This window comes from Solanum lycopersicum, chromosome 4 (genome assembly GCF_036512215.1).
Source record: "Solanum lycopersicum chromosome 4, SLM_r2.1".
NCBI classification, from domain to species: Eukaryota; Viridiplantae; Streptophyta; class Magnoliopsida; order Solanales; family Solanaceae; genus Solanum; species Solanum lycopersicum.
Window position 1 is genome coordinate 58,475,890 of NC_090803.1, and position 11,203 is coordinate 58,487,092.

General features: G+C 41.5%; 1 protein-coding gene across 1 annotated transcript; it reads right to left on the bottom strand.

The window, feature by feature from the left end:
• Positions 1–9,774: 9,774 nt before the first annotated feature.
• On the bottom strand, positions 9,775–10,938 carry LOC138348205 (uncharacterized). The gene has a single exon (XM_069296828.1). The coding sequence runs from the start codon at positions 10,936–10,938 to the stop codon at positions 9,775–9,777; it is 1,164 nt and encodes a 387-aa protein (XP_069152929.1).
• Between the last annotated feature and the right edge of the window lie 265 nt (positions 10,939–11,203).

Genomic DNA, 11,203 nt, shown 5'->3' on the forward strand with positions numbered 1-11,203 from the left:
AATCCGTGATGGTTAACCGTATGCATAGACAAGGTCTTGACGAACGTCCACAAAAAAATTTGGCATTTTTGACGTCAGAATCCGGATCACCCAAAAAATGGTGTGCTATAGCACACGAAAATCGTCGAAATGAGGCGTATGATCGCTTCGGGGCTCTTTTGACCCTCCATATGGCCCGGACAAACCGTGATGGCCAAGCGTATGCATAGAAAAGGTCTTGACGGACCTCCACGAAAAAATTTGGCATTTTTGACATTGGAATCCGGATCACCCAAAAAATGGTGTGCTATAGCACACGAAAATTGTCGAAATGAGGCGTATGCTCGCTTCGGGGCTCGTTTGACCCTTTAAATGGCTCGGACATTCAGTGATGGCCAACTGTATGCATGGACAAGGTCTTGACGGACCTCCACAAAAAAATTTGACATTTTTGACGTCGGAATCCGGATCACCCAAAAAATGGTGTGCTATAGCACACGAAAATTGTCGAAATGAGGCGTATGCTCGCTTCGGGGCTCGTTTGACCCTCCAAGTGGCTCGAACAATCCGTGATAGCCAACTGTATGCATAGACAAGGTCTTGACGGATGTCCACGAAAAAATTTGGCATTTTTGACGTCGGAATCCGGATCACCCAAAAAATGGTGTGCTATAGCACACGAAAATCGTCGAAATGAGGCGTATGCTCGCTTCGGGGCTCGTTTGACCCTCCAAATGGACCGGACAATCCGTGATGGCCAATCGTATGCATAAACAAGGTCTTGACAGACGTCCACGAAAAAATTTGGCATTTTTTACGTCGGAATCCGGATCACCAAAAAATGTTGTGCTATAGCACATGAAAATCGTCGAAATGAGGCGTATGCTCGCTTCGGGGCTCGATTAACCCTCCAAATGGGCCAGACAATCCTCGATGGCCAACCGTATGCATAGACAAGGTCTTGATGACGTCCACGAAAAAATTTGGCATTTTTGATTTCGGAATCCGGATCACCCAAAAAATGGTGTGCTATAGCACACGAAAATCGTCGAAATGAGGCGTATGCTCGCTTCGGGGCTCGTTTCACCCTCCAAATGGCCCGGACAATCCGTGATGGCCAACCGTATGCATAGACAAGGTCTTTACGGACGTCCACGAAAAAATTTGACATTTTTGACGTCGGAATCCGAATCACCCAAAAAATGGTGTGCTATAGCACACGAAAATTGTCGAAATGAGGCGTATGCTCGCTTCGAGGCTCGTTTGACCCTCCAAATGGCTCGAACAATCCGTGATGGCCAACCGTATGCATAGACAAGGTCTTGACGGATGTCCACGAAAAAATTTGGCATTTTTGACGTCAGAATCCGGATCACCCAAAAAATGGTGTGCTATAGCACACGAAAATCGTCGAAATGAGGCGTATGCTCGCTTCGGGGCTCGTTTGACCCTCCAAATGGACCGGACAATCCGTGATGGCCAATCGTATGCATAAACAAGGTCTTGACGGACGTCCACGAAAACATTTGGCATTTTTTACGTCGGAATCCGGATCACCGAAAAAATGGTGTGCTATAGCACATGAAAATCGTCGAAATGAGGCGTATGCTCGCTTCGGGGCTCGTTTAAACCTCCAAATGGCCCAGACAATCCGTGATGGCCAACCGTATGCATAGACAAGGTCTTGATGACGTCCACGAAAAAATTTGGCATTTTTGATGTCGGAATCCGGATCACCCAAAAAATGGTGTGCTATAGCACACGAAAATCATCAAAATGAGGCGTATGCTCGCTTCGGGGCTCGTTTGACCCTCCAAATTGCCCGGACAATCCGTGATGGCCAACCGAATGCATAGACAAGGTCTTGACGGACGTCCACGAAAACAGTTGGCATTTTTGACGTCAGAATCTGGATCACCCAAAAAATGGTGTGCTATAGCACACGAAAATCGTCGAAATGAGGCGTATGCTCGCTTCGGGGCTCGTTTGACCCTCCAAATGGCCCGGACAATCCGTGATGGCCAACCGTATGCATAGACAAGGTCTTGACGGATGTCCACGAAAAAATTTGGCATTTTTTACGTCGGAATCCGGATCACCTAAAAAATGGTGTGCTATAGAACACGAAAATCATCGAAATGAGGCGTATGCTCGCTTCGGGGCTCGTTTTACCCTCCAAATGGCCCGGACAATCCGTGATGGCCAACCGTATGCATAGACAAGGTCTTGACGGACGTCCACGAAAAAATTTGGCATTTTTGACGTCGGAATCCAGATCATCCAAAAAATGGTGTGCTATAGCACACGAAAATCGTCGAATTGAGGCGTATGCTCGCTTCGGGGCTCGTTTGACCTTCCAAATTGCCCGGACAATCCGTGATGGCCAACCGTATGCATAGACAAGGTCTTGACGGACGTCCACGAAAAAATTTGGCATTTTTGACGTCGGAATCTGGATCACCCAAAAAATGGTGTGCTATAGCACACGAAAATCGTCAAAATGAGGCGTATGCTCGCTTCGGGGCTCGTTTGACCCTCCAAATGGCCCGGACAATCCGTGATGGCCAACCGTATGCATAGACAAGGTCTTGACGGACGTCCATGAAAAAATTTGGCATTTTTGACGTCGGAATCTGGATCACCCAAAAAATGGTGTGCTATAGCACACGAAAATCGTCGAAATGAGGCGTATGCTCGCTTCGGGGCTTGTTTGACCCTCCAAATGGACTGGACAATCCGTGATGGCCAACCGTATGCATAGACAAGGTCTTGACAGACGTCCACCAAAAAATTTGGCATTTTTGACGTCGGAATCCGAATCACCCAAAAAATGGTGTGCTATAGCACACGAAAATCGTCGAAATGAGGCGTATGCCCGCTTCGGGGCTCGTTTGACCCTCCAAATGGCCCGGACAATCTGTGATGGCCAACCGTATGCATAGACAAGGTCTTGACGGACGTCCACGAAAACATTTGGCATTTTTTACGTTGGAATCCGGATCACCGAAAAAATGGTGTGCTATAGCACATGAAAATCGTCGAAATGAGGCGTATGCTCGCTTCGGGGCTCGTTTAAACCTCCAAATGGCCCAGACAATCCGTGATGGCCAACCGTATGCATAGACAAGGTCTTGATGACGTCCACGAAAAAATTTGGCATTTTTGATGTCGGAATCCGGATCACCCAAAAAATGGTGTGCTATAGCACACGAAAATCATCAAAATGAGGCGTATGCTCGCTTCGGGGCTCGTTTGACCCTCCAAATTGCCCGGACAATCCGTGATGGCCAACCGTATGCATAGACAAGGTCTTGACGGACGTCCACGAAAAAATTTGGCATTTTTGACGTCGGAATCCAGATCATCCAAAAAATGGTGTGCTATAGCACACGAAAATCGTCGAAATGAGGCGTATGCTCGCTTCGGGGCTCGTTTGACCTTCCAAATGGCCCGGACAATCCGTGATGGCCAACCGTATGCATAGACAAGGTCTTGACGGATGTCCACGAAAAAATTTGGCATTTTTTACGTCGGAATCTGGATCACCCAAAAAATGGTGTGCTATAGCACACGAAAATCGTCAAAATGAGGCGTATGCTCGCTTCGGGGCTCGTTTGACCCTCCAAATGGCCCGGACAATCCGTGATGGCCAACTGTATGCATAGACAAGGTCTTGACGGACGTCCATGAAAAAATTTGGCATTTTTGACGTCGGAATCTGGATCACCCAAAAAATGGTGTGCTATAGCACACGAAAATCGTCGAAATGAGGCGTATGCTCGCTTCGGGGCTTGTTTGACCCTCCAAATGGACTGGACAATCCGTGATGGCCAACCGTATGCATAGACAAGGTCTTGACGGATGTCCACCAAAAAATTTGGCATTTTTGACGTCGGAATCCGAATCACCCAAAAAATGGTGTGCTATAGCACACGAAAATCGTCGAAATGAGGCGTATGCCTGCTTCGGGGCTCGTTTGACCCTCCAAATGGCCCGGACAATCTGTGATGGCCAACCGTATGCATAGACAAGGTCTTGACGGACGTCCATGAAAAAATTTGTTATTTTTCACGTCAGAATCTGGATCACCCAAAAAATGGTGTGCTATAGCACACGAAAATCGTCGAAATGAGGCGAGTGCTCGCTTCGAGGCTTGTTTGACCCTCCAAATGGCCCGGACAATCAGTGATGGCCAACCGTATGCATAGACAAGGTCTTGACAGATGTCCACGAAAAAATTTGGCATTTTTGACGTCGAAATCCGGATCACCCAAAAAATGGTGTGCTATTGCACACGAAAATTTTCGAAATGAGGTGTATGCTCGCTTCGGGGCTTGTTTGACCCTCCAAATGGCCCGGACAATCCGTGATGGACAACCGTATGCATAGACAAGGTCTTGACGGACGTCCATGAAAAAATTTGGCATTTTTGACTTCGGAATCCGGATCACCCAAAAAATGGTGTGCTATAGCACACGAAAATCGTCGAAATGAGGAGTATGCTTGCTTCGGGGATCGTTTGACCCGCCAAATGGACCGGACAATCAGTGATGGCCAACCGTATGCATAGACAAGGTCTTGACGGACCTCCACGAAAAAATTTGGCATTTTTGACGTCGGAATTTGGATCATCCAAAAAATGGTGTGCTATAGCACACGAAAATCGTCGAAATGAGGCGTATGCTCGCTTCGGGGCTCGTTTGACCCTCCAAATGGCCCGGACAATCCGTGATGGCCAACCGTATGCATAGACAAGGTCTTGACGGACGTCCACGAAAAAATTTGGCATTTTTGACGTCGGAATCCGGATCACCCAAAAAATGGTGTGCTATAGCACACGAAAATCGTCGAAATGAGGCGTATGCTCGCTTCGGGGCTCGTTTGACCTTCCAAATGGCCCGGAAAATCCGTGATGGCCAACCATATGCATAGACAAGGTCTTGACGGACGTCCACGAAAAAATTTGGCATTTTTGACGTCGGAATCCGGATCACCCAAAAAATGGTGTGCTATTGCACACGAAAATCATCGAAATAAGGCGTATGCTCGCTTCGGGGCTCGTTTGACCTTCCAAATTGCCCGGACAATCCGTGATGGCCAACCGTATGCATAGACAAGGTCTTGACGGACGTCCACGAAAAAATTTGGCATTTTTGACGTCGGAATTCGGATCACCCAAAAAATGGTGTGCTATTGCACACGAAAATCATCGAAATAAGGCGTATGCTCGCTTCGGGGCTCGTTTGACTCTCCAAATGGCCCGAACAATCCGTGATGGCCAACCGTATGCATAGACAAGGTCTTGACGGACGTCCACGAAAAAATTTGGCATTTTTGACGTCGGAATCCGGATCACCCAAAAAATAAAGTGCTATAGCACACGAAAATCGTCGAAATGAGGCTTATGCTTGCTTCGAGGCTCGTTTGACCCTCCAAATGGCCCAGACAATCCGTGATGGCCAACCGTAAGCATAGAAAAGGTCTTGATGGGCGTCCACGAAAAAATTTGACATTTTTGACGTCGAAATCCGGATCACCTAAAAAATGGTGTGCTATAGCTCACGAAAATCATTGAAATGAGGCATATGCTCGCTTCGGGGCTCGTTTGACCCTCCAAATGGCCCGGACAATCCGTTATGGCCAACCGTATGCATAGACAAGGTCTTGACGGACGTCCACGAAAAAATTTGGCATTTTTGACGTCAGAATCTGGATCACCCAAAAAATGGTGTGCTATAGCACATGAAAATCGTCGAAATGAGGCGTATGCTCGCTTCGGGGCTCGTTTGACCCTCCAAATGGCCCGGACAATCCGTGTTTCCTCTTATACTCTTAAGCAAAGAGAAAATTTCAGGGAAATTTGGATGAAAGATATGAGAAGAATAGGTTGTGAAATCGAATTCTTCAAGTGGTTTGAAATGACTGGTAGAATTGAAAATTGTACTGAGTCTTTACAAGTTATCATTAATAAATGGTATACATCTTCTTACAAAGTAATAGAATCTACTACTACTCCTCTTGAAGGAATCAATATTCCTATTGCAGGTACAGTGATAAAAGCCTCTCCCTTCAAAGAGAAGAGTGATAAGACAGGTGCATTACTCGTTGCTGCAGATATTGATAGAGTTATTGAACAAAACAACTATACAAACCAACTCCTCCATGTGGTCTCTAGACAAATAGAAGACACAAGACCATATCTTAGTGGAAGACCAACACCGGCTTCTACTTCATCCAATCATGAAATTGAAACCTACCCAGGATTTAAAATACCTGAATTTTCCAAAGAAAAATTCCCAAAACTTTCTGATACATTTGAAGTTACAGGAAGTATCATCAGAAAATTCACACTGTATTCTGAATCTCTCTCTCTCTCTCTTATGTACAATGAAATTTGAAGTTTGCTTGAAGTTTGAATAAAAGTCGTTTTCTTTGTAAGCTTTCTTCTCCTTTAATTCCGCATTACTTATGATCCTTTATGGTATCAGAGCCATGTTGGCAGTATTCATATTTAGTATGAGCAGCTAAATATAAATACTGTCTAAGGCATTACAAAATTAATTTATGAAGTAATTTATAATTCTATATGTTATGTTTTAAGTATTTGCTTAATATTTTATACTTCTTATTCTTTTATATTAATTCTATACTTGGTGTGAGGCGTATCGTTCTTCTGATATGAGTATGAGGTATCCGATTAATATCCGGAGCATGCGTTGGTCAGCCTGAACTTGGAACACTCGCTATAGCCAGGAGGGCATCAAAGAGTTAGTACTATTGGTGGTCCCGTAACTAAGATGACTCTATCAGAATGAACTTGATTGTCAGACCAAGGGCACCTATCATAGAATAATTTATAAAAGATTTTGAATTATATTTTATTAATATTACTTAAACTCCAACATATTTGACTTATGTTTACTTGATATCTTAAATTTTGTCTTGTAAGTCCTTTAGACAGTTCTTCTTCATTTATGGATAAAAATTAATATATCTTCGCAATCAACAAAGATTGCTAAAATTGAAAATGATTTACAAAACTGGAGTATTCCAGAAGAACCTTTCAAAAAGATTTATCAATTAGGTAACTTCAGTTTCCTCACTCGTTGCAATATTAAAACTTGTGAATCTACTATTGCCATTAACAATTCTTCTGAAATTGTTCGTCTTCTTAAAGACAAAGATCTAGACAGTTACAAATCTAGCTTCAACTATTTGCATATTGGTTTAGTTCAAGTTGCTGTAAAACCTCTGTTCAGAAGAGGTCTTGATATTCCTGTCTGCGTTCTCCTCAGAGATGACAGATTTCTTAATTTTGACGATTCCCTTCTTGGATTACTTCAAAGTAATCTCACTGATGGACCAGTTTACTTCAACTGTTATCCTAATTTCTCGATTGACATTAATGATCATAATGTCACAGACACTCTGACTCTCAATGTCAAAACCAAAAATCTTAATAGCAAAACTGATTCTAGAGAAATTGCTGTAGTCTATAGGGTCTATTATAGACTTATGAAAACTCAACTTGCTCCAAAAGCGTGTCTTGAAAGCGTCAGAGGAGAAACCATGCTCATGGAAGCTAACCACTCACATAGTTCCATTTTTTTCCTAGAACCCTACAATGGAAGGATATTCTCTCAAATAACGAATGGCATTTTGAGAACATTACGCAACCTTTTACTTCTCATCCCCCACGATCCCAAATAGAAAGGGTTATTCAGTTTCCCGATGGATCTATTGATCTAAAATTTCTTGAGAATCCATCAATGAGATCTTCATCTACTCGATGATCGTCTTGGTCACCCTCCTCTTCGTGCCCTTCTAAGACGACTCACCAACCATCTTCTTCCAAAACTTTCGAGGACGAGGAAGACAACATTACTCTTGCAAACAGTGAAATAGACAATAGTAAAGGTAAGGTAACAGGGGTTGATTTCAAAGGTAATGTACCTAAAGTTTATTACCAAGACATTTCAGGGAGTCCTACAGCAAGCGAGATGGAACCGCCTACTGATAAGCCTACTTGGTTGGGAATGTTAAAGGTAAACAAACCCTTTGAACCTAATCCTACTATTCTACAAGAACAATGGATTCACCCTGACAATCAAGTCAGAAGAAAATGGTATGTTTCCTCTTATACTCTTAAGCAACGAGAAAATTTCAGGGAAATTTGGATGAAAGATATGAGAAGAATAGGTTGTGAAATTCAGAAGGGGCGTTTTTTAGCCCAAAAGGCATTACATTCCATTCAAATTGGCCAAATGGAACATTAAAAGCAGTTTTGTACTTATCTTTTTCAGAAATCTGTATTTGCCAAAATCCCGATTTCATATCAAATTTGCTAAAAAATTTTGCATTAAAAATCCTTTTCAAAAGGTCTCTTTTGTTAGGTATAGGAGACCTAATCCATTTTAAAACGGAGTTGAGAGGCTTGTAATTAATTACAAGTCTAGGAGCACCTCTTTCTTTCTCAGAGTTTTTATTAACGTAGAAGGCAGAGCAACTCCAAGGGGATTTTGAAACTATGATGATGCCATTTTTTAAAAGAGTATTAATCTCTTCTTTGCAATATTCCATCATTTCATGATTCATCTGAATGGGTCTTGCTTTAGTGGTAATAGCCCTTTCATTGAATCCTTCAATGTATGGTAAGGAAACAATATGCTTTTTTCTATTCCAAAAAGCATTAGGAAAATCGGAACAAATTTCCTTTTCAAATTTCTCTCGAAGATTTGCTATTTTGTTAACAATCTCCGGGGTTTTTAGAATTTGCTCAATTTTCTTAATACGGATTTCATCCTTTAAAAAGGTGAGATGTTGAGAAAGTTTGTTTATTTTGAAAACAGTTTTTTCTCTGACAAAATCACTTTCTTCTTGAGAAAGAGTTTTTACAAAAGGGAAAAGGAGATCTTTTCCTAATATATTAGTGGAGATGCCATCCAGTGAAGTAAAATAAGGTTTTATTTGGGTAATAAATGGTATTCCTAGGATGATATCTTCATTAATATCTTCAGTAATAACGAAATCATTTGTTAAACAAATGCCATTGTTGCAAATATGGGCTTTAGAAAGCTTATAGTTTATTTTCAAAAGTTCTCCTGTAGCGGAGTATAATTTTGAAGTACTTTTTTGTAAATACTGAAGAGAAACAATACCTTTCATGATGCAGTTTCTATCAGCACCGCTATCAAGCAAAGCAACTTTGTTAATAACAAAATGTTTGTTAATCACTATTTTGATAGGGATATGATGGCTCTGAGGTCTGATAGAGGAAATTACTGTTAAACCTGGTGTTGCAGAAGTGGAAGCATTGTTATTGGTTTGTGTAAAAACTTCTGGTTCAACCAGATGGTTATTGTTGATGTCAGGTTGATTGATATCATCCTCATTATCCGAATTGTTTTTTGAGGAGCTGTGCCTAGATCCATAATCTAAGAAAGCTGGTTTTTTAGAAATCTGACGGATAGGAGTGTCAGTTTCTATCATGTAAAGACGGGATTTGATTTCTCAAATTTCATTTTTGAGAAGAGAAACTTCATGACGAAGATCCGCAATGGTTGGTTCAGAATGATTTTCTGAACGATTCATGATTTGTTTCATGCTGAAAGGTTCAACAATAGGACGAGACTTTGGTTTGTCTGTATTGAGGATCAAATTTTTGAGTTCTAGGAGGAAACGATTACTAGCCTCATCATCATTGATATGTTGTATGACATCAAAAAGGGCTTCTTTTGAGTTATCGGAAAGAACCCTAATCTGAGGTTCTTTTCTGCAAGTGCAGAATGCTTCCGTTCAAGTGCAACCTTTTTCTGATTGACTAGAATCTGAATCATAGTCCAGGTTGATGTCCTCATCTGTGCTGTTTTCTTCAGATTCATCTGAAATGTAAGAAAATGGTTCATCAAGGATAGCGAGAAGTTTACCTTTCGTCTCCTTATCCATGTCAAGAAGATTGATTTTCTTTTTCTTTGTTTTTGAACGACATTCGTTTGCTCTATGGCCTCTTTTTCCACAGTTCCAACAGACGTCTTGTTTCTTTTGGGTTGATCTCTTGGATCTAGTTTTCTTTCTTTCAGATTTGGAAGATTTAGAGGAATCATCCTTCCTTGTTGATTTTCTTCTGTAGGATTTTTCTCTTTCTTCCTTCTTCTTAGTATCCGGTGGAGTAATAAATCCAAAATCTCTACAAAAGCTTCCAAGTTCTTTCCTTGAAGAAGATTGTTCCTTCTTAAGCTGGTGTCTTAGCTTGATGTCTGTGCATAGTTCTAGGGCTACGATGTTAATGGTGCTTACCAGGTCACCATAGGTAAGATTATTATAAGGAATACTACCATTATTCCTGTCTTGTATTTTGGTTCTTACCTTATCTGCAAAAAGAGGAGGTAAGCCACTGATGAAACGTTCCTTCCAGTAATCCAAATTGCAATCTGGACGAATCATGACTTTGCTCAAAAAAGCATGTCTGTAGTGGATGAAGTTGTCTAAGTTTGGGCAACTTAGATTACTCAGAATTTGGAGACTTCTGTCCTGAAATAACTTAGGTTCTCCAATAAAATGTTTAGCAATATGGTAAAGCAAAGTGGCACAAGCGTCTTCCCTTGTTTGAGTAGAAGTTGTTTGTGTGTTACCTTCCATCTTTACAACAGTTTCATTTGCTGTTGCGGTGATAATGAGATGCTTGACTTCGTCAGTGCAGTAATTGTCCCACCAATGTTTTAACATTCCAGTGAAACCTGCAATAATCATATTTGCAGCATCTGTGTCTGAGGACCCTCGCATTTTGTATGCGGTGATGGCTACTCCCATTTCATGGAGTTTATTGTAAACTTGATGTTCTACAAGGCCATCAATATTCCATTCAGTGATGCTCCTTCCTTCATGAGATGAAGTGGATAAGAAAGCATTTTCTTCATACTGCAAATCTTGAAAAGATGGTTTGCTGTGGTAGTTTTTCATGTTATGAAAACGACTATTTCCAAGTTTTTGGAGAAGATTGGTTTTTTTCTGAAGATGGGTTTGGATTGGTTTGGATTGTGGAAACACTTTCTTTATCTTTCTTTTTGGAGATGTTAAAGTTATTGAGTTGAGTGTTGATTTTTTCGATGATACTTCCTTTAACTTCAAATGTATCAGAAAGTTTTGGGAATTTTTCTTTGGAAAATTCAGGTATTTTAAATCCTGGGTAGGTTTCAATTTCATGATTGGATGAAGTAGAAGCCGG